This window comes from Sinohyriopsis cumingii, chromosome 11 (genome assembly GCF_028554795.1).
Source record: "Sinohyriopsis cumingii isolate HCF-2022 chromosome 11, ASM2855479v2, whole genome shotgun sequence".
Classification (NCBI taxonomy): domain Eukaryota; kingdom Metazoa; phylum Mollusca; class Bivalvia; order Unionida; family Unionidae; genus Sinohyriopsis; species Sinohyriopsis cumingii.
In genome coordinates this window covers 97,585,186-97,611,339 of record NC_142971.1, presented here as the reverse complement: position 1 = coordinate 97,611,339, position 26,154 = coordinate 97,585,186, and the positions used below count along the sequence as shown (strand labels likewise).

Genomic DNA, 26,154 nt, shown 5'->3' with positions numbered 1-26,154 from the left:
CACACATTTACAACACACTCCATTGCTATGTCCACATTACACTATCATCCATATAATGTAATGCCACACATTTACTGTTTTTACTTTCTTTATTCAGAAGTCTAAATTGTCAAAAACCTGATCAATACTTTTGTTGGAAAGTTTTTAAAAGAAGTTGTCATACATGCTTGATTGAATCCTCATTGAGTACCATTAACTCATTACTGTCAACATCAATGTGGGTTGTATTACAGAAAAGTAGATACCTTACTTGCCATAGCCCCCCTCCCCCTTTATTTTTAGTGTTGTACCATCAGTGTGGGATCATGGTTTCCCACAACTTTTTTGTCCCTGTCCCATCAATATTCACTTCTGTGCACCCTCAAAAGTGTTTATTTATTAGGATTTTTGTTTTAAAACTGCTAATTATTTTTCTTTAGTGCATATCAAACTATATGTCCATGCTGGGTCTAGATATGGCTAACATTGCTAATGGCAATAAAAACTTTAATACCACAGTTAATTTCTGTTTTAAAATAAATTTTAAAAAAATTAGCAGTGAAAACAACCAAGATTTGTTTTCAACTGCTGATTTGCAATGCAAAGTCTACGAGACTGAATTAATGACAAAATTGACTACATTTCTGGGGCACTAAACATGTATAAATATTGTATACAATTTGGCATTTTAATCAATGAATTATTAGCTGGAAAGAAAAGTAACTGAGAGAATGGTCATGCTTAATGCTTGTAGATAATGAGTGAATGCAAAAGTTAGATGTGAGCAAGAATGGAATTAAAAACTCTATAGTGCAGCTCTTTTCAGGTCAACCAGATATTCAAATATGATACTGTTTTGTATGAGTTCCTTCATTACTTATTAAATGTTTATGACAACAGAAGTGAATGAGGAAAAGACAGAAGGTGCAGTGCAGATGACAAAAGTTAAGATGGCAAAATTATTAAAGCAACAAAATTATTTTCTTTTCATCTGCTAGCAGTGCATTAAGTATGTTCCAGTATTTTTGTATGTCCCATTGAAAATCTGTGCCCCAAATTTGGATGATTGGGGAACATATTGTACCCTGTCTTTGATAACCTCAATGCAACAGTGAAAGTCAACTGAGTGCAAAAGCCCATTTTTGTTTGCTTGGAAAGCCTAGGAGCAATCTTGGTAGGTCAGTAGGTCAGTTACTGCTTAATTTGTTAGTATGATCAGGAGATGAATCAAACATCAAACTGCCAGAGGGTGACTTTATGTTTATAGATAACTGCTTGTGGGCAGATTGTGATATCTACAGCATATATACTAATCAAATGTACCCCTAAGGGATTGATGAACTTGAGGCATTGTGCATTCTTTCTATTCATCAAGTGTGTAATATTGCAATGTAACCTATTTGATTTTATTTTACAAAAATAGAAATGCATCTTATTTGGCAAATGGAGCCTACAAGCTGTACATGCTTTCTTCTGGAAAATTTTAAAAGTAAGAAGTTATCTTGTGTAGACATAAAGAAAGATTTATGTGGCATACTTCTCACCACATAACCAAATAATTCCTGCCAACTTTATCATTGGCAGGAGTACAAGTTGTCATTAAAGCAAAAGAAAAGGTGGTGAATGGTACAAGTGAAACCAATAATTTATCCATGCATAGCAAATTTTCGTGTCACAATACAAACATGAATACTAATAGTGGAGAATCAAATGAAAACAAAATGTACCTTATACAAATTATGTTTAATCTTCAATGACCATGAACCATTATTAGTCATCTACATCTTTATTTTTTACATCTACTGAAATTTATCATATCGTAGGTTTGTATCATAATACATATTGATATGTGGCATAGATATAAGTTTTACCCCTTGTGGACAGAAAAGACAGAATAAATTTATGATTAAAAAGGAACACTTCATCCAGTGTGTGAACAACAATTATTGAATTTGGAGGATTCAGCTTTCTGAATGTCACTCAAAGTGGCAAATAAATGTAGAGGTCTTCTCAAATGGCTCTACCATAATCAACCAAATCAATCATATCATATTTACATGTCACCATATTGGCATATGGGGTAGGGGAAAGAGTGCATCCATGCCACAAAGCGTTTGTTCAGCCAAAGTACATTCTGTGGTACAGCTGTAATGAAGTTTCAAAGACAACAAATGGAACAGCTTGTGTTAAGTTCCATGACATAGTAAACTTTAACATTTAGCCTCCACATTTGCGTTTCTTTTTGGTTATCAATTTGACAGTACATCATCGACAGCCTGCATCAAAGTTTTGCTTCAAAGATGACTCTTACAATTGCAATTTAGGTTGATGGCAGCAAGTGTAAAGCAAGTCTGACTGTAATGAAGAGGTTGTCTCATACCAATCATTTCTAGCTATACCAATGTATGGAATCCCATTAAAACGTCCAGATTTACCAACAGGAATTAAAGATCTGAAATCAGTTAAGTCCATAAACCACCAAACAAGACAAAGATCATTTAATTTCTAACAGCTACAGGATCATCCCTGTATTGGCCTGCATGGAGTTCACAGCCAAGTGATTGACATCTCAACTGTTTAAAGCCATTTTACAAAGCCACTGTAAAACCTCAGCTAATTTCCAATTTTTATAGTTTGATAGATTTTTTGCAGAATAAATTAGCTTTTTTTGTTATAACTCCTTCCAACACTCTTTTGTTTTTCTCAAATGATATAAATTTATTTGGAAATGGTGACAATGGGTAACTAGCATGTCGATCTCCTACTAATACTATATTAAGTGTAATCATCAGTTAATCAATTGCAAAGATGACATTAAAATATGTAAATTCTATTATATTTCTGGATCAATGCTTTCTGGTGTTGAAACACATAAATAGCTACCACTCTGAATAATCTGTACATCTTTTCTTTGGGACTGCTGAAGTGCAATTGAAATTTAAGTAATATGTTAACATTTTTAAAAATTTAAACCTTTATTCAAAACAGTTTGTGCTGATAAACTATTATACCAAAAACAAACCTATCTACCTAACTATGTACATGTACATCTGGGGTGTCCAACCTTTCTTTGTGAGCGGCCACATAAAACATACCCAGTGAGCAAATTATGGAAAGATAAGGCATTAGGAGGCAAAGGACACAAGGTATGAAAGGTTGGTGAGCCAGCTGAAACCTTCAGCATCTCAGATTCTGGAAAGTGGATCATATATTGGACAACCCTAGTATATCTCACTGTGAACTGGCCATACAAGATGTGAAGTTCTATGTGACTCCCTGTCATGCATTGGGGTGGGGTGCTCCCAATATTTATTTAAATTACTGTGGAATTCCCACCCTGGCTCGTTTTTGTAGGAAGTGAAATTAGTGATAGAGAGAGGTAAAGCTCCGAGCCCCCAGTCAGCAATACCAACAATTAAATTATTAAGAACACAAAGGTGAAATCCAAAAGAATAACAATTTAATACAAATTAAACGATATTAATTTCTCAACCAATCTACTTCCTCTCGACCATGTGACAACCTATTTCATCACATGATTTTAGTGTGAGATGGCTTTCCCCTGTACTTCGTTTCTAATCATCTGTGTTTACTACGCCAATTGCTTTCCTCCTTCCAGCGTTCTCCAATTCTTCCTGTCCTCTTCTCCTTTTGTCTTCTTTTCTCCTCCTCCTTTTCTTTCTCTCTTTCTCCTTCAACGAGGCTTGTTCTCCGCCTACTTCTATTCTCTATTTCTCCTTCAACGAACTTCTATCCTGTCTCTCTGAGACTCGGGACTTGACTACTCTGTCCCCAAAAGCTTCCTTTACGAAGCTTTCTGTCCTTAGAATGTAATAAGAGTTTTCCCGCCAAATCACGAGTGGCTCCCTCGGAGTGAGTATATTCTGCTTTACCAGTACGACGGCCTACAAATCACTAATTCGTTTTCAGTTCAAATGACTGTTAAGTTCTGGTTAAAATTGATGGCCCCACCCTTCCTCAGTTCTGATTGGATATCAATCCTACCTCCAGTTGGTCTAGCTTAACAGACGAGCCTCAGGCCATCTGTCAAAGCAGGGAGATTTACAATAGCATTGAGGATCCTTTGTTCTCAGAACAAAGCTTCTAACATCTATATGCCAGTGTTAACACCTAACGAGGCGGCTTTTGTACAAACAAAAATCGCCATAACAGTGCAGGGTCGACATACTCATTGCGCTAACCCATTCCTTTGTTCCTGATTTACGTAATCGTGGGCAGGCAAACATGACACAAGACATGAAAAATAAAAATGAATATTCACACACACATAAGAACAAGTTAGTAAAAACCTGACAATAATGCATTATTTGTAGTATTTAAACAAAATATTGTCCTTAAAATCTACCAAAGTAAATGTACCAAAGAAGCCTGATTATACTGGGGGAAAGGCTATGAGTAACTCTGAGTGACAGCCACTGGTACAAGCATAGTTCATGCATGAATAATTACCTTGTTTAGCCACTACAGATGAGCCTCTACTCACATGAAAGTCAGTAATGCAATGTACTCTTGCAATTCCCCCACTCTTACACATGTACACCACATTCTTCAGAGGATAACCTATCACAATGCAGGATGACTCCAACAATAAAACTGCAAGTCCCCTGTTCCTAGAATTGGTAGTTTATAACACACAGAATTATGGTGTCTAACTTCCAATCCCCATCACTCATAATTTTGGTTCCATTATTTTTCAGATGTCTTAACTGCAGATGAAAATATTAATAATATAAGCCAAAATTTGCTATATAGTTTTCTTCTTGCTTTGTTGATACAATTCCATTTTAAACAGTATTGGTAGTACAAATGGCTGTTCTTGGTATAAAAAGCAGATTTTTTTTACAAGTCCTCAGTTTTAGTCTGCATTATAATAATTATGTTTGTTCCCTTAATGTCATATTAAAATAAAACGCCCATATGATCGTATTACAGTTAATTAGTTTCACACTCAATCAAAGTTCTGTTTGAATGGATATGAAACAGTCGAGAATATTTCTCAAGCAGACACAAGTCAACAGACTAGAATAACGAACACTTTTAAAAACTATATTCCCATTTCAGTAATAAAGCAAGAAATAGAATTTCACAATATAAAAAAATATAATTTGGTTGATCAGAGGCAAAGTCGTCGGGGGGGGGGGGGGAATGCCATTTATCATTTCACACTAGAAAAAGGAACCCCAAACATACCTTGGCACATGATCAATTTGCAGGTCATGAGTTGCATTTGAGTAATTCAAAGCACAAAATGTGTGCATCAATCATTGTCAATATGCTGTCAACCATCCAATTATTGAGTCAACTCATTAATTACGAAAGGAATATACAACCATGGCTGTCTGTTCACTTCTCAGCTTTCCAGAACAATGCAATTATACTGTTTGTTAGAGAATCTAAGTACTTACAGGGTCCCATCAGGGAAGGATTCAAGCAGGACAGTCATCTAAACAGGCCCAGAATGCAATGTTCACTTAGCTCTCTGAATTGATTTTACAATTATCAAATTAAAACATTGACTTTTGTGTTAAATTTCCCTTGCAAGAGAAAGGTGGAATGATAGATATTTTTTTGTTCCAGAGTTAATTTTAGTGCTAATTTGATGATCATAAATACCAGAAACTAAATTGCCTCTACAATATTCCTGCCAAATAGCTAACATGATCTGTGAAAAGCAAGTGAAAAACTGAATTTCTGTACTGAATCTAAAGCACATTATGACATGTATTCAACTCCATTCCTAATAAATTTTATTTTAATATTCCATCCTATAAACATAAAAAGAGGACCTCTGCAATGGAAGCTGTTGTCAATTTTAACTGTAACCTATTTTCAAGGTTGCCATTTTATGTTATATAACAAATGTAATGAAGCAAGGTAAGAAGTTTTAATATTATTACAAACTTTTAACAATATTTTGTCAACTTTTTTATAAACATACATGAAAATACGCAAAGAAAAATTAGCTTAAAGTGACTATTAACATTGTTGTTGTTGTTGTTGTTGTGGGGTTTAACGCCATTTTTCAGCACACTATAGGCTATACATGGCGGCCAGTATTAATGGTGGAGGAAGAACCCCGGAAAACCCTCCAAAGAACCACCGACCCATGATAAGCTACCGGCAAGCTTTCTCACATACCCACACTGGCTGAATCTGAGACTCGAACCCACGCAGACAGAGGTGAGATGGCAGTGATCCATAACAAAGTATGTGTCAGACCACTCGGCCACTCAGGGCCCCCGAAGCAAAATTTGCTAACATTCAGTTGTGATATTATCATAGTGGAATTATCCATGCAATACACAATGTACTTAATATGTACAGTTTACCATTGAATAAACATGTTTATTCCTAACAAGAACTGTAATGGCCAAAAAGAGCCAGAGTAGTATGGTGGTCATAAAGACAAAGACTTCACCCATGCTAGAAAGGCATAAAATGTAGGTCACAGTCATCTTTAACTTAAGTGTGTGGTACTAACAAAGACACATCTACTTATCAAGTTTCATTAATGGAACATAAACAGATCCCAAAAAATGAATTTTGAACACAAAATTCTAAACAAAGGTCCCATTTTTCAAGGAGGATGTAGAACTTGTTAAGATGCATCCATTCACCAGGACTGTATGTAGGACAAGATCCATACAGCATGCCAAAATTTCATGTAGTCATAAAGGCATGGCCATAACTTAATTTAATATAGAAAAAATGTAATATTGGTCATGGTAATAGCAGAGCTGTATGTCATCACAGATTTTATGATTTTAGCATGAACAATGCCCCAGAAATGAACAAACTCTAAATTTAACCCATGAATGTGAAACAAATTATTGCCCATAATGACCTACCACTGAATAAAATAGTACCTATTAAGATGTATCACTCATTAAGTTTCATGATTCTAGATTACATATTATGAACATATGTAAGTGGTGATAAGCTAAATGCAAAAACTTGGTAAAGTGTATCATGTATATCACTGTGACCCATTTTTTGCATGGATGTGGTATAGACTGATTAGATAATCACAAGTTAATGATTCAAGTGCATGCACAAACAGAAAACATACAAACTTTTACTAAAGTGAATAGTGAAAAATGGTCACAATGACTTATTTTCAAGATATGGGTGTATTACTGATCAAGATACAAAGTTTCATAATTCCAGGTACAACAACATTATACTGGTGGTAAAAGACCTAAGTGATCATAAACTAAAATATGTAAACATAACCTAAGCAGGTAAAATGTGACAAGTAGTTATTTTGAGTTTCTGATGTTATAATGGTTTAGTACTAATAGAGATACACATAATCATCTACTTTCATCATTCTTGTGTAAACAGTGCTAAAGATTGAACCCAAGTCAGCAAACCATGAAATATGGGTCAAAGTGACCCACTTTTGTGATCAGGTTGTAGTATTCATCAATATGCATATCCTCACCAAGTATCATGTATCTAGGTATAACAGAATATAAGCATAGTCCAAAAAATTATGTGATTATGATCTAAATGCAAAAACAACCCAAATCAGTGAAACATATAGGCCACAGTGACCCTCATTTGTTATAATAGTACTAAAAAAAGGTGCATACAATCATCTAGTATAATGATTCCAGCACAAACACTGCTAATGAAATAAACCTAAAATATAAATGTAGTGAAAAAATTAGTGAAGTATGAAATGGGGGTCACAGTGACCTACTCTGTGATCAGGGTCTAGTCCTCATCAATATTCCCCTTAAGTTTCATGATTCCATGTATAACAGTATACATACAGAGTATTAAAAAAATTACATTTACATGAGCTACTAAACACAAAAACATAACCTAAGCTTGACCTTGGATGTGGGAAGTTGTGGGTTTGACCCCTAGCAGAGTCATACCAAATACTTACAAAAATGGTACTAACAGCTGCCTTGCTGGTCACTCAGCACTAAGTGGTTAGTGTTAGGGCTGGTCGGCCTGGTGTCAGGATAATGTGACTGGGTGGGACATCATGCTACATGTCTGTGGCATGATGCTCTAGTACTAGACACTACTATAAACTGCCACACTGCAGACATCATTGCAATATGACTGAAAAATTGTTAAAGCTATGTTACAAATCCAAATCATGCACACACAACCTAAGCTTGTAAAATGTAACAATCTGGGCACAGTGGCTTCTTTTCTTGCATGGGTGTGGTACTAACTGAAGTGCATATATAATCATCTAGCTTAATGAGTCTAGCATGAACAGAGCTTGAGAAATGAACTTAAGCCAGTGAAACATAAACTATCCATCACAGTGACCTAGATGTGTGATGAGGGTATAGTACTTATCAAGATGCATCCATCATCACCTTTCAGGTTTTTAGATATAATAATATTTATATAATAAAAACCTGGCTAAAGGCATGCAAAAAGCCTCTCCAAACCGATGGCTAAGAATTATGAAGAAAGAATGGTGTACTAAATGCTCTTGACAAGAGTTGACATAAAATTTCTGTATTGCAGTTTGGAAGTGGGACACTACAAAAATGGGCTAAAACGTCAGTGGACACTGGCACAGTACATCTTCTGATCACCATTATCCTTCAGGAGGTATGGATCGGTCAGATATGTGTAACAACTAAGAAAGGGCAAACATACGAATTTACATATACTTCTGACTATCCATAATATAATTCCTTTGACTCAAAAAAGATTCTTGTCAAAATCTTGCCTTTTTTACTTGTTAGGTTGTATGGTTATCTGGAAATCTCATTTACTGCACACTTGCACATGTCTGATTATGATTCTTCCAGGACAAGATCTGACCATGCCATAATCACAACAATTTTAATAGAATTAGTGTATTAAAGAAAACTATATACATGTAGTACTTTTTAGCTAACTACTGCCTACAGTAAGGTGAAAGAACCACAAGGATTAAGATATGTTTGCTAAAAACACCTGCTGGTGTTCTATCCACTGATAAGTGGATTAACAGAACAGTGAGCTCCCACCTACCACTGAAGCACACATGCCTAATTAATTAAGAAGTCAACCTGCAAAACTGTGTAATTAGAATCTTGATATAGAGTTTCTATCTTTTTATTTAATTTAAAATTTACTGACATCCATGTCAAACCATGGGCCAGGTACATTAATTCATCACTAATACAACAAGGGCCAACTGTATATACTCACCCATAAGTCTAGTGAAACTGCAAACAACAAAGATCCTGATCTGCCAAAGCATAATGTGCTTGCAGATCATAGTCCATGTAGCTTGTTCTACTGATTATTGCACACACACCTATCTGCTGGCACAAATACTACAACCATCTTTTATTTAGAACATGACATCATAAAGTTATGGTCGCCAGTCAACCAGTTTATGCTACAATGGAACCTCATTAACTGTATTAAATAACAACCCCTTGGCGCTCCATTCTAAAATGGGCACTAGACTTAACATCCTGGGATTACATTCATTTTTACTTAAATGTAAATGGCAGAATTTTTTTTTTAGTCAGGTGATGAGCCAATGTGTGTGGACCTAACACCCTTTGCTTACTCCATCAAATCATTCCCATGCCACTCCTGTGAAGGCAGAAATGATGACATTGCAAAGAACACCATACTTCACCATCTTAAGTACACTACAAGTTTCAATTTCAAACAAACATCGTTTGAACTGGTCCAAACCTTAACTCACAACAGAAGAAAGGTCAGTCCATTTTGTATGCCTCTACTGCCTTCCTCCTTGTTGAAAAAACAAGATGACTGAATCTCTATTATTATTGGAACAGTTTTGTAACCTTCAGGAGTATTGAAATTTGACAGGTGGCAACTTGATTTTTCTAGAAGATTTAAGTTTTTGCTCTGACTGTCATGGAAATCCATATACATCAAAACTTCTAGATTCTGTTCACATTTTCAACCTCAAACTGTCAGTTAGCCAACCCACCCATTAACAAGGTCACATTAGAGACTGGATTCATCAATGACCTGCTGATAATATTTTAAAGCCTTCATTCACTGGTGTCCAATGAGTTTCAACTAAATGTTGCTACTGATGCAGAAGTCATGTGACTTTCAAAATTTCAACTCTGCTAATAACATCACCATAGAAAAATAACTACTGCATCTTATGAGGGTCAGACAAAAAATATGGAATTAAACCTTTGGACTTTAGTCCATGTAAAGCCTTTAAATTTTACCTGCTTTTTAAACATACCACAATTGAAAACTGGGCTAGTAGTATTATTTCATTAATTATGCACAATATCACAAAATAATGCGACAACTTCAGTAAAATATTCTTTAATTGGAACTGAATGACTATGAAAACATGACCACAAACCAAGCATTTTTCCACATCTTCCAAAACAACTCCTCAATCATAATGCCTTTTGAGCTGTCTTTTTTCATGCTATCATTTTCAGACCTAAAGTGATTCCTCTGTACTGTAATAGCTGCCCAGCAACCTCATCTGAGTACATGTTTAATCTTAGGCAGTCTATTAAATAGGTGATGTGCTGCTGTAATCTGACAGCAATGTCTGCCAATTAAGATTAATCATTGTGTAAAGGTGACTCAGTAGCTAATTTCTGTCAATGTTCAGACCTTTAACAGATTGCTTTCAGTAATTTCCTGGTAAAGTTGAGAACAAACCTAACATAGTCCAGCATGTATTACTGCTACTAAGAAAAAGACCATTGTACTCGGGCTGCAAAATGTCCAACTGTGTACGATACATGTTTATTATCCACAGTGCAATCCCACCCAACTACCTACCCAAACTAGAACCCTGCCACCACAAAACATCAAAAGGAAACTGCGATGGAATTCAAAGTCATTTAAAGAAATTGTATAAATTAATTTTGTTAAACTAATCATTACATTACATATCCATAAAAAAAATTGTAATAAACATGAATCCAAAACTATATTAAACATGCATATGCCGACACAAAAATATATTGTCTCTTTATGACAGCTGGTAAAGTTGTTAATACCCATCAGTATGTGAAATAGGAAAATTGAGTAAGCATAAACATGTATCAGGTTTAAAAGCATATCAGCACAATCATGGCTATATTAGTATTTAAATGGTTCTGACTAGATCCAGACCAATATTCCTCACGGTTGTCCAAAATTCAGGACAAACCAGAAATTTTCACAGCATTTTACGTGCATTTAACTCCTACTGATAATCAATTATTTTTTTGCAGATATAATAATAATAATAATAATAATAATAATAAAATAATAACAACAGTAATAATAATATTAATTTTTAAAAAAAAATAATAATAATAATAACGAAACAAAGTAAAAAGTTCATGTTTTGAGTAATCAATTAAAATCAGCAATAACCAAATAATGTGGACAGTAAATTGCCCCCAAAAGTACTTTGAGCCCTTGTATATCAGCTATCTCTGCACCAAAACCAATCATAAGTTAAAAACATCTGACTGACAGACCATAACCTTGTACATCATAGTGATGGCTGCAACATTTAGTCAAATTTATCAATGCGGACACAGTCAAAAGTAACCAAAATGATGCCATTAAAGTGAACCAATTCAAAATTAAACCTCTTCCCCATCCACCCCAGTCAACACGTTAGACTAATAGCTAACCGTTTTTATGCATAAACATCGGTAATATGAATACTGTACATTGCAAAAGTTTCAATTGTTTAATTTCATGATTATCTTTTGCCTCTTATTATGACATGATTCAGTTTTAAAAAAACATGTCCTTGCTGAGTATATCTGATCATCGAATTTAAAAAAATGATTACTATTTAAGACGAACACTGACTTAAAAATGTCACAATGACAACGCAACAATAAATAAGCATGCAAAGGAAATAACATGCTGGATATAATTTGCTTCATAATGGAAACAAACCAATAAGTCAAGATATCTGCACAGAAATAGGTGAAGATAAGAAAAATATAACTGATTTGGTGAAAACTTACTTTGGACAACATTCAGTGAACTTCCATTGATGTACAAATGTTACAAAATTAGAGTTGTGACAAATGGCTACTTCAAAACAACTGCATAGAAAGTTATGACACATATGAGGCAAATAAAGTGGTGTAAATATACACAGACACCTTCAATACAGTCAAAGATCTAAGATTTTGTACTTAAATTTAAAGATAAATAAAAATAAAGCATTCCCAATAGACAATATGCAGATTTCTACTTCATGTATTACACTTGTTAATGTGAAAATAAGTCTGGTCTGTCCATTCATTTACACAATGACATGTTTACTAGTATGTGCTAAAACAGAAACAGCATGAACTGCACTATAGATGGACAAATGAAGCATGTGACCAAAACATTTAACACTGGAATATTTTAGGACCTCTGTACTGACTACTACATTAATGACCAACCAGATATATTACAAAGTCTTTTGGTGAAAACACTATGTTGATATTACCATCACTTGAAATAGTAAGACTTTCAAGGTAATAGCCATTTTTTGGGTTGTTAGATAGATACCCCATTAATTTAGATCCAACTGGACATCATGATTAGTCTACTTTTGATGTACTAATGACAAAATGACTTCCTGTTCATGAGAAGTAGGAATAACAAGGTTTTCAAGATAGCTGACCATGCTGGGTTTTAGATCATTAACATTTTCATTTAAGACCTACTGGACATCATAAAAACCCAATGTCAACATGACTTCCCATAAAACAAAACTAGCAATAGTAAGATTTTTCAAGATGACCACTGTGACAGTCATTGAGTGTCTGATAGGCATAATTTGTATTAAAGACCAACTAGACACCATAAGAAAGCTTTTCCCAAAAACCTCATGCTGATATGACTTTCTATTCAGGAGGAGTAGCAACAAGAAGATTTTCAAGATGTCTGCTGTTGTGGCTATGCTAGGTGTCACAACAGAACCATTTTAATTTAAGACCACGTAGTGGACAAAAAGATGTCTTTTAGTAAAAACCATATGCTACTATGACCATCAATTTGTGAGGAATTGTGATAGAATTTTCAACATGGCCACTATTGAATACTTGTTATTGGAGTGGCAACATTTTCATTAGGGACCAACTAGACACAACAAGACTTTTCGTGCAAACCCCATGTCAACAGCTTTCCATTTAAAAGGAGCAGCGATAAAAAATCAAGATGGTGGCAATATTGGATGTTAGATTTGCGCTGTATTAATTTAGGACCAACTAGACATCATATGAGAATTTTTAGTGAAAACCCTATATTGATATGACTCTAATCAGGAAGAACAGTGATAATAAATTTGTAAGATGACTGCTAATGGGGGCCATATTAGATGTCCTAGCACAATCTGTACATCCTAAGAAGTCATCTGGTGAAAACACCATATGTATATGACTTTTCACTTGGAAGGAACTGTGATAATAAGATTTTAAAGGCTGCTATGGCAACTAGACATCAAAATAATCTTACAGTGAAAATCCCATGCTGATATGACCATCCTTCTAAAGGAGTGGTGACATTAGGTATTTTCAAGATGGTCAGTCTGGTGGAAAGCCCCATGTCATCAGACTTTCCATAAAGAAGTAGCAATAGCAGCATTTTCAAGACCTATTCCATGGTAGCCAAACTGAGCTTCAGTTTGGGCAAAATTTCAATCTGGGATGAATTAATAATAAGTTTTTGTTAATGAAAACCCCATGCTGATATGACCATCCAATCAGAAGTAGCAATTACAAGATTTTCAAGATGGTCAGTGTGACACCTATATGGGATTTTGCAAGCAGTACCATTATTATTTGCAATGGGACCAATTACACCTTGTGATTAATGTGCTTGTAAAGTTTCATGGCAGACTTGTGCTAACAGACAACTGGACCAAGAAAGGACAAAAGGTCTCCCCATAGGATCTTCTGTTCAGTTACCAATAGAGCTAAAAACTAAATATTTTCTCTTACAAGATAAAATATAACATGTAAAAGATGATCTGCAATAAGTACCATCCATACTCACTTATAAGAAGAGCCCAACTGCAAACTGCACAGACCCAGATCTGCCAGTGGATAATGCACTATCAGATCTGGGCCTGTGCAGTTTCTTAGGAGTAATCAGTAGAACAAACAATAAACACTCTGATCTGCAGACTCATTATGATTTGGCAGATTAGTATTCTTTGTTGTTTGCAGTTTACTCAACTTATAAGTGAGTATAGATGGTACAGTATTTAAACTAAAACTAGAAGGTTAAATGGACATAGTCATTATATATATATATATATATATATATATATATATATATATATATATATACACACACACACCATATTATTGTAGAAAAGCAATGATTTTATTTCTGGCAGAAGATCAAATAAGTTACTTGATCTAGCTGACTTCGTAAAATTTCCATAAAAGTTTTCAGATGATCCAAAATAAAAATTATGAAAACTAAAAAGTAACTTTCATGCTTTTCAACAACTGTGCAGTGATTTCCTTGAAAACACTCGTTATATGTAAATACTATATTACTGAAATTCTTATCCATTACACGTATGTACCATATTATTGAAATTGAAATTCTTATCTGCAGAAATTCTTATAATGAATTTAAAAAATGTTAACATAATATAGTATTGATGTGAAATACCTAATGCCATTATTTTGGTAACTTTAAATGAATTCAATGTAAAAGTCCATAAATGTAATCAGCATGTAATAACCAATAAGAGACCCATGCATCTAACCTTTATCAATCAAAATCAACAGGACCTTTATCCATCAAAATCAACAGGACCTTTCTCAATCAAAATCAACAGGACCTTTATCCATTAAAATCAACAGGACCTTTATCCATCAAAATCAACAGGACCTTTATCCATTAAAATCAACAGGACCTTTATCAATCAAAATCAACAGGACCTTTATCCATCGAAATCAACCCCCTTTATCCGTCAAAATCAACAGGACCTTTATCCATCAAAACCAACAGGACCTTTCTCAATCAAAATCAACAGGACCTTTATCCATCAAAATCAACAGGACCTTTATCCATCAAAATCAACAGGACCTTTCTCAATCAAAATCAACAGGACCTTTATCCATTAAAATCAACAGGACCTTTATCAATCGAAATCAACAGGACCTTACTCAATCAAAATCAACAGGACCTTTATCCATTAAAATCAACAGGACCTTTATCCATCAAAAATCAACAGGACCTTTATCAATCAAAATCAACAGGGCCTTTATCAATCAAAAATCAACAGGACCTTTATCAATCAAAATAAACAGGATTCTCCAAAGACCTTTACTCTTGATTTATAAAATATATTACTCAAACCTTTCTATTGATGGATATTGCAAACAGTTTATTTGTTTAACATATAATAGGCATAATGGTACTCAACAAAGGTAATGTAACAACCACACACAACAACATACATAAATGCAAGATTCTAATTTATAAACTTCACATCTCACGGAAAACTCAGACTTACATTGCCATTTTCATACCACAGCATGGCATGATTCCTAGAAAGTACTTTACAGTCAAATATACCATTGTTGGGGGCTGGTCTGGCTCGAGCCACAGAGCGGCCTATCTTTACAGATTCATGAAGGGATATGTGTCGTTCTTGGAATGGATGTGAGTTGGGTTGGCATGTTAGCACGGCCAATGCCGCCATCTCTGAGCGTTCTACTTCCTCCCCTTCAACCTAATAAAAAGATAAAAAGCAGGTAAGAAAGGACATGCACAACAACCTCTATACAGCCCCAGTGTAAGTACAAATAAAGCAAACATTGGTCATTTAATGGCTGAACTTGGACACGGGATTTTTTAAAACCTGAATTTGTTTTTATTTCGATATATTATTATTTAAAGGTTGATCAAAAGGTTCTTTACACAAATTCTGTAACGAAAAGTTACATAGCTGTTTAAAATAATATTAGTAGTACATCTTGAAGTAACTTCCTTCTAACACTACTCTCAAATTATGATCCCTGTCATATGCAGCAACCCATATAAGACAGCATTTGCACAGGTTAATTCCTCTCTGTTTTTGTAATGGTTACCTGTAACAAATCTTTCAACTTTTGGAAAGAGTCAAAAGTTGCAAGCAGCTGAATCTGGGCTGTACGATAGGTGATTCTGGGTTACAATATCAAGTTTTGATAAGGTCTGCATTACAAAATTGGATATGTGTGCAGATGCATTATCGTGGTGCAAAACAAAACTACCCCTCAAAAAGCCTCACATAAATTTTATTTCACTGCTGTAGCATAGTATTTACTGTCCAAACACTTGGGTATTTTCCTGTACCAAGTGCTTCAAAATTAATTTCTTGCATGTGACGGGAGCACTGCTTTGTCTCAGACAAATAGGTTAAAAGTAGTTATCCAAGGTTCATCATACGTAATGATCTAATTTATGATACTATAGCCTTCTCAACTGCACCTGCATGATAATTCACTGCAGATCTTTACCTATAAACCCCATTTCTTTACCATACAATCTAGGTACCCAATGGACAAAAATCATGTATATTCTTAATTCCTTGGTTAGAATTTCCTCTCCTACCTCTTGGACAGTAACATATCTGGGTTTGTTCATGTGTACATCCACAGAGTTGACAGTGTTTTTTAAAGATGTCCCTCAGCTACCTTTTTATACATCATGTACAATTATTAAAATATTTCACCCATCTTCTGATTCCAGCAGGTTCCGAAAACAGCATCAAAAAGTCATCTTTTATCTAAGTACATTGTATAGGATTTTCCTAACTTTGCATTAAATTTTATAATCACTCTCTGATTAAAAATAAATGGAATCATCCACCATTCTGCCTTGGCATCAACTCTGGATGCGTGTGCATGCATGTGCACATGCATGTGTGTGTTAAGCCTGTGACATCATCAACTTAAAAATTATATCTTGTCTAAAATGGGATATTTTTCAATTACAGATGGCTGAATTTGTATGATGTAGGGCTGGGATGTTTTTCAATTACAAATGGCTGAATTTGTATGATGTAGGGTTTCTTTTTTTAGAAGATACAGCATTTGTTCTAGAACACTGGTATCAACAACTGTTACACCGTGTAGGAGAAGTGAACTTGACCATTTTGCTTACAAACTTCATCATCATCAATCTTTATTTCTTCTCTTCAGAGATAAAGGGTATAAGAAAGGAAAGAAAAATGAATAATGAATTAGTTACACACAATTAACAAAGGTGTACATCAGAAAACTTTTAGAAGTGCAGCTTCCCACTGAGTATACTCGTATGGAGAACACCAAACTTATTAAAAAGGTAACATTTTACACATCATTAATATATATATATATATATATATATATATATATATATATATATATATATATATATATATATATATATATATATATATATATATATAAGAAATCACATTTTATAATTAATGTCCAGAATAGCAGCAAGAGCATATGACTAAGAAAACGTCTACAAACAAAAGTCTTCAACACCATGACAATTTGCTGTTGCTGTTGTAGGGTTTAATGCCATTTTTCAGCACACGATGGGCTAAACATGGCCGCCAGTATTAATGGTGGAGGAAGAACCTGGGAAAACCCTGGAAAGAACCACTGACCCACAAGAAGCTACTGGCAAGCTTCTCACATAGGCTGAATCCGAGACTCGAACCCACGCAGACAGAGGTGAGATGGCAGTGATCCATAACAGAGAGCGCTTTGGACCACTCGGGGCCCCCATGACAATTTGAAATTCAATCTTACTACTTAGAAAAGAATCCATGCATTATAGAAGCTGATAACACTGAAGCAGACATCATGAAATTTCTTAGTATTAGGACTCGTCTAAGGGGACACCTCTCGGAAATTAACTACCCAGAAGATGCTCCTGATAGACTGTTAAGGAACAAGCTAAGACGAATGGCAAAGTTATTTATGTGTCAAAAATATTTCTGTCACAAAAGTGCTTGGACATCAAAATAAATGCATGGATTATTACATCTGTCTAAGAATAAAGACAATCCTTCTACACCTGTACATTATTTGGAACCCTATCAGAACATCTGTATGGGATGTAATTAACTGTAACTCTCTTGTTGTCTTTCAGGCCCCAAACACCAAACTGCATAATTAATGAAGTTCAGAGACCACAATTATCAAGTACCTGATGATTTTATCCATCATTTCACATGAATACCTACTAGTACATGTCGAAGCAGACTCACCATTGATGAATACCGGTATTACTCTCATATTTTCAGGAACAGTTCTCCTTTTGAGATGAACCTAATTTCCATTACAATATCTGACCTCTAACTCACTTAGTCTTATTACTTGCTAACTTCTTATTTCCAATCACTACATCCTATTGCATTTAGACAGAAGGAAGAAGTCACTTTGCCTAAAATTTTAAATCCAACAGGACCCCTGATTTAAACCTGACACAGAACAAATGAGAATTCACATACATGAAACTGATATAGGAATATACACATACATATAAGACTGGTAATTCAGCTACTTGCATTTACAAATGTAGACTAGAACAAGCATGAAAGTGAAAAATAAACTGGAAAGTCCACAAAACAGAAACAAGGAATTAGCTGACAATAAAAAAGATTGGTGTGGAGATATAGTTATTTTCCTTGTAATGCATCCACAAAGCAATCATCATGAAGTGCAGGTCAAAATGGATCCAAGATATACATAAGTATAAGAAACAGATGGATGCAAATAGAACAAGAGTCCCTTGAAAGGACTGACACTCAACTTTGTAAAAAGAATTTCTAGGAATTCAACATAAGACTATTTCTTCCTTCTAACTAATCAGTGATATTCTTCTGTAATAAAAAGGTTTTCAAATTAGCTGCTGTTGAACATACATTGGATGAATGATTGGCACCATTTTAATTTAGGACATCATTATAAGTCTTTTGGTGAAACTTCTATGTCATAATGATCACACATTCTAATGAAACAGTGACAACAAAATTGTCAAAATAGTCATGTCATAGCAGCCATATTGGATGTACGACTGTCACCATTTTCATTTACAAAAAACTAGGTATCATAAGAAGGCTTTTGGGGAAGTCCAACTGTTGATATAACCATCCATTTAACTAACCCTAACCCATACCTAACCCTAACCCATCCATTTAGGAGGACTGGTAATAACAACCTTTCAAGAAAAGACTTTCCATTTAGGGGTAGTAGCCATAACAATATTTTAAAGATGGCATCCATGGCAGACATATTGGATGTCATATTGACACCATTTACATACAAGACCAACTTGACAACATACGAGGTCTTTCAGTGAAAACACTGGAGGTCAGATTAGCACCACTTTCGATATTGACCAATTAGACATCATACAAGGTCTTTTGCTCAAAATGTTGATATGACCATCCATGTCAGAGAAGAAGCAATAATATTTTCAGGGGCCACAGTGGTGGCCATACTGGGTATCAGATGAACACCATTTTCATTTAGGACCAGCAAGAACATTAAAAGAAGTCTTTATGAAAACCCCATGAACATTTTACCATTGATTTAAAAGGAGTGATGATATAGTAATATCATTTTCAAGATGTCTGCTGTGGCAGCCATACTGGATGTGAGATCAGCCTCATTTTCATTTAGGACCAAATGGACAGAACTGGAAGTCTTTCAGTGAAAACCAAAAGTTAATGTGACCATCCATTCAGGAAGAGCAGCAATAACAAGATTTTCAAGATGGTCACTGTGGTGGCCATATTGGGTGTCAAAACAGCAACATTTTCATTGAGGAAAAACTAGATTATAGGATGAACTGTAGTTTTTCGGGGGTGGGGAAATAATTTTAATTCTGCAATACTTCCTGATTGCTGTTGTGTAACTTTCTTTTTATGTTGAAGTACTGGATTCATAAAATATGAATACATCCTCCCACTGACTGGTTGTTGTTGTTCTAGGGTTTAACGCCATTTTTCAGCACAAGATAGGCTATACATGGCGGCCAGTATAACTGGTGGAGGAAGAACCCTGGAAAACCCAGGGTAGAACCACCGACCCACGAGAAGCTACTGGCAGGCTTTCCCACGTACCCATGCTAGCCGAGCCTTGGACTCGAACCCACGCAAACAGAGGTGAGATGGCAGTGATCAGGAATGGTGAGCACTTTAGACCACTCGGCCCCCCCCCCCCCACTGACTGGAGAATTGTCAGTAAGAAATGGTTCACTCATATATGTCACATGCCCATGCATAGAATAGTTATCTTTTTCACACACTATGATTACGCAAGGGCATCAGAGCAGGGTGGGACAAGGGCATTTGGAAACAGCATACAATTAAAATTAGTTTTACCCACCCCACCCTAACTACATAACAGCAATAACCTACCTATCACATTTGCATAGACAGACTTGTCAGATGCATTAAACAGGTCAATAAAAAAAATGGTACATACTCACTGTTAGAGGGAGAGATCCACTTAGAGAATATTAGTGTTTCTATGGGCGACATATGCCATGGATACAAGAATAAAATGATGCCTGCACTCTGTTGTGCTAACATGAGGTTTCAAGAAAGAATGTTTTAGACAGGCCCATGTGGCATCGACAGCTAAAACATCATAGGCTTTTAGTTTCACAGAAGAAAGGTCACTACTGGTAAGGGACTGATAAACTCTTAATTGTGGTGACAATCCACCATGATATGGTGTAGGTCAAAACATCAACAGATGTATATCTTCAATCCCAGTGTTTATACTGGTATTTTTCCAAACATGCTAAAACTGATATAAGAAATTCCAATACATAAGAAGGGAGATCTCTCTGATATGAATACCTATAGACTTATATCAGTGTTATCATCACCACTTTCAAAGGTATTATAAAGACATGTATGTAATGAATTTAGAAACTACCTGGGGTCATTTAATTTACTGTTACTACAATCACAACAATCAGGCTTCCGTGAAGGGCATTTATGCCAGACTACACTAATTAGAGTGGTGGATTATTGGTGAGCAGCAACAGATCAAGTTAACTTTGTACGCTTAGTGTTCCATGACCATACAAAGGTTTTTGACCTCATAAATCACAAAATCCTGATGGAAAAGCTGAGCATGCATCAAGTTCACCATGAAAGCTTAACTTGGTTTTAAACCTATCTTAAAGGCAGACAACAAAACGTTTCTATTTTAAATATGCATTCAGATAAGAAACTGATAAAATCAGGTGTTCCACAAGGATCTGTTCTTGGACCTGCTGTACATCAATGATTTACCATATCACACTGATCTATCTACTACCAACAATGTTCACAGATGACACGACATTATATAACAATGGATCAACATGTCATGATATTAGCATTAAATTAAATAAAGACAAATGATATCTGCAATGGAAGTTACAGAGGATCAACCAGGATCAATACATTTCCTACTGCACCAATCACAGAAGAGTCTCCACGTGGGATCACAGGCCTTGGACACTGAAGCTCTCCTGTCCTAAATGATGCAACTACCAATCTGGCCTGAAAACTTGTTCTGGTGAATAAACAAACTGAGATCAAACATAGGTGATGGTGGAGAATGTGTGGACTGTTGTGTTGCATGGAGTCCATCTGTTATAACAGAAGATCCCTCGTATGAGGCAGAGACCTGACTGATCAATCAATAGGTTTAGAAACTGATGAACCACAATTGTTGGACCACAATGGGAATATGAGAATGATGTGAGTAATGGAAGGTTTTCTAGAACTTAAACAGTGGGAAGGCATACGCAAACCACTGGAAGGTGAATGCATCCACTACCCATGCTCTCTGGTCTAGGACTAGAGAAATATACAGTGTGTCTATGTGTGATCTGGATTTTAACAACCTTTAAAAAAAAAATCAGTCATGTCGCTATGTGCTAATAATCAATGGAGACTGCCCACTCTGATTGATGCACTGTGTTCTGGTTTGAGAAAGTGGTCTCCTCGACGAAATATTTCTCCAGAAGAAACCAGTCTGATGGGCAGAGATTGATTACGATACAAAATTTCCTGCTTAGCTTTGTGGCCAGGAATATGCTGACAGTTGAGTACAGAGACTGATTTCACTGCCCCTTTTAGCAAAAGTGTGTGCACATCTTCCTTTAATTTCACCAGCTTGGACTGGTGAAAAAACATGGGAAGCCTTGAAAGAGAGAGGTTGTTCCCAAAAATGAAGTCAGTAACCCTCACTCACAAATGAAAGGACCCACCTATCATCAGTGATGCTTGACTATTCAAAAGAAAAAAAAGCTCCACGAAATCAAATTCATTTGCATCAGGGTCTAAATCCGTTGCTGGTCCTTTGTATAGCTTCTTGTCAATGTGTGTTTTATCATTTACAATCATCAATCAGCTATACTTTCATTTTCTTCTTCTTATTCAACATTCTCATTCTCGTCACTACCACTGTTATTTCCAGTAGCTTTTTCGATGTCACTATCAATCTCGTCTGATTAAAATCCAGAAAATTCTGTTAGAATCTGTCAAGTAAAAGTCTGCTCCCAGTTGCTGATTCTCGTCAATTTGTATCATTTTCAGCTGTACATATTTTCACTATTTCTGCTGCCATCGAAGTCAAATTTTTTTCCCTCCGTTCAGCAATGTTCACTCTATCTATGTAAGCTACAATTTTGTTGGTTAAACTGCTTGTATAATTAGGAAATGGCTTCAAATCAACCAATGGTTTGTGCCAATTTAACTCGTCATGCAGGATACAGGCCTAGACAAATACTGCCTCGCAAACTCAGCGCTCGGGATACAAGCTATGTAAACTCAGCCACGTTAATGAGGCATGCGGGAGATCAGGGAGGAAAAGTATGATGAGTATTCTTGTCGCCAGGGGTTAATGTGTTAAGGGTCATGTTCCAGTGACCTATGTTATTGCTAGGCCTGTACCAAATATTCGCTTTGTATTCGTTCTGGCCCTGAATAGTTTATTAAATGAGTTATTCTTACTTGGCTGAATAGTGTGATGCAGCCAAATATGAATGAATTAGGTCAACCCTATGAACAGCAGACTCACTGCAATCAGAAAATAGTACCTCACTTAGTATCGACAACCAAGTGAACAAATTTCTGGATGAGCCTTGTATCCCCAGGGATACTGATCCATTGTCATGGTGGCAGACCAATGCTGACAGGTTTCCTTTACTCCATTCTTGTGCCCAACGTAATCTAACAGAGCATCCAAAGTGAACGTCTATTTAGTGCAGCTGGTAACACCATGTCAGACAAGAGATGTTGTCTATGACAAATACTATCGATAAACTCATTTTTTATATATATAAAAAGCTAATCTATTTTTCATGCAGCAGTAACTGTTGAACTGCTTTTGAAAATTTGAATCTTACTATTCATTAGTTAATACATAAAGCATTATCAAGACGTTTAGCTCTAGAACTTTGGTATTTCGGTAATGCCTTAGTTACTTTCAACCTTCAAGTATTCATTGTTAGTTACTTCACAATTAATTAAAATGTCATTAGACCGGCCTGCAGAATAAATTATTTTATTCTGGAGCCCTCAGTCACTATTTGTATTTGTCTGAATAGTTATGGGTCTCTATTCGTATCCAGCTGAATAGTTAAAACCACAATTCAGTACGTCCCTAGTTATTACCATAGTTGCTAATTTTATCAGCTAATCAGATGAAATCTTATATGTTCCTGTTTGGGAGACTGAGCAGTATGGCTTAAGAGCATCAATAAGTGCCAAACGATTTGATTCACTTTCATATTTCTGAAAGCTGCATTGTCTCTGGCTAATTCAAAGGTCACCAGAACATGACCCTAGGCACTCCCTGTCAGATCTTCATATAGGGCAGTGGAGATCTGATTTTTACTCAGACTGAAATTTAGTACATGTAACAGAAAGAAGTAAAAACAACAATTTATGCAAAAATCAACAAATAATTATTTCCTAAGTCAGAAAGTGAAAATTTAAGAGGCCCTTAAAGTATTGTGAATTAAATCCCAAACAAGCCTAAATGGTCTATGAATTCCAACAGTCTAGAATACCCTAATGATCTACAATGATGGAATCCAGAGTGTCTCTGAATGAGTTCACAACAGTCCCAAAGTATTAACAAAGTCAAATCTGAAACTCAAGATAACAAATGGATTCCAGAGACTGATCTAAGATAGGAATTAATTATTTGTTTATACACATTTTCACTTGATCAAGATGTGAGTTATTCCAACGGAAAGTTCAAATAAAAATTTTAAATAAGTCTATTTCTAGAATATTCTGAACTAAAATGCTATTTCAACATATTATTTACAACTTACAATCATGGATAAAGTTACCACATACTCCCTAATTAGTGCCCCCATTCTAAATAACATCTCCAACACAAGATTAAAGTAGTCCACAATGACAATTTTAATATAATCAAAATTTTATGAAAATTTTCTTAACATTCACATAGTACAACTACGACATTATCGATGCCTTTCAGAAACCTTACACAGTAGTACATACTTTGTATATTCATACGGTCTGTGTTTCAATGCCCAGATCCATGATCACACAGTTACAATATTGATATATAAATTACTCAAGTCACAGGAACACATGCAGTTTTAAGATGCAATTGCTGGGAGGCAAATTCAAAACCTTGCCAGTCCTGCTTCAACCACCTGGGAACATATTGATCAATTAATCATTTTAGCTGTGTTGATATTTACAATGCCAGAATTCAGTGGCTGAAAGATCCCCAAATGTGCATGTGCATGTTGTCATGATAAGAGTACATCAAAAGAACATGATGCAATAGCAGCAAGTCAAAAACTTCAACTAGCATAGTGAGTGTGAAAATGTGCTGATAATTACTAGGATTGAATTCGGAGGCAGAAAAACCCAAAGAAGTACATGTGGTCATTACAAGAGTATGTCAAATAATTTAGCTTTCGTTACTGTGCTCTAATAAACATCCCCTTTCAGAAAATGTAATGCCCCAGTAGAGTTTGTTAAGGAGTATAAAGTAGCTATGTAATTTACATCATCTACAACTTACAATCATGGACAATAATTTTTAAGCACACAATTAAATAAACATGACACTACATACTAAACGAAGCAGCCAAGGAGAGGTCAGCATGAGAAGCTATGGTAACCAGAAGTCATACTTTCTGCTCAACACCTTCAATTGTCTTAATGGGAAGATGTGCCCAGGCTCCAGTTGAAATACCCACTTTAGAAGCACCTGCGTCAAACAAGGGAGGTTTAATGGGCTACTTCAGTGAATGTACCCAGTAACTTAAGACAGAGATCACAGGTCTCAAGGTGGCGAGGGAGGAACAAACCACTCTCTTCACCATTTACCATACTATGCACTATTTAGCATACTTGTTTATCATGGTTGTTGTTGTTGTTGTTGTGGGGTTTAACGCCATTTTTCAGCACACGATAGGCTATATATGGCGGCCAGTATTAATGGTGGAGGAAGAACCCGGGAAAACCCCAGAAAGAACCACCGACCCACGAGAAGCTACTGGCATGCTTTCTCACATACCTACATTGGCTGAATCTGAGACTCGAATGTTTATCATGGTAAGTAGGGGAATTCTGTGTTCTAGAAGTTCCCTTGTCTTTCCTGGACAATGCTAATAGCATTGCCTTAAGCCCTCATCTTGGATGCCACATGATGAGGTGGTGATGGTGAGACACAAAATGTGGCATCGCCTTTACTTTGGGTCTGGGGTCATGCAGCCCAAGGGGCTATTTGGGACCAATTACCCTGAGGCTGACGGTCCTCATCTTGCACAGATTCATCTGGATCATAAAACAGGGGAGGGGTGTGTGTACCAATCCAATCCAATCCTGTAGTGAATTTGATGATAAGGTGGGGGGGAGTTTGACACTAATTCTGATCTCTATTTCTGTACCATGAGGCCCAAGCAATGACTGGTTGAAAGTCAGAGATCAGTACAAGTGGTTGGGTTATGATCAGTCACTGGGATGAACTTACCAGTACCCAGTTACCAGCTGTTGACCAGTGACTAGTCACTGCCCAGCAACTAGTCAGGCAACATTGTTAAGTCAAAGCATAGTTTATCATCATCAATTATCATGGTGTAGTACAACTCCTCTCATTCAGGAAGGTCTGACACTGCCCTGAAACAAGTGGTGAATTTCCATCCTTGTGGAAGGCA

The 26,154-nt window shown here is 35.8% G+C and overlaps 1 protein-coding gene across 9 annotated transcripts in view; it reads right to left on the bottom strand.

Annotated features, from left to right (window-relative positions):
• The window catches only part of LOC149789081 (uncharacterized), a 209,356-nt gene that overhangs the window by 164,456 nt on the left and 18,746 nt on the right, over positions 1-26,154 (bottom strand). For all 9 annotated transcript variants that reach the window (XR_016424299.1, XR_016424303.1, XR_016424304.1 and 6 more), the window contains one exon: positions 15,467-15,685. Coding sequence is in view for 1 of the 9 variants with exons in the window: in XM_089975266.1 (XP_089831392.1) it covers positions 15,467-15,685 (219 nt within the window). In the remaining 8 variants the exon portion in view is untranslated. The remainder of the gene's footprint in view (positions 1-15,466; positions 15,686-26,154) is intronic.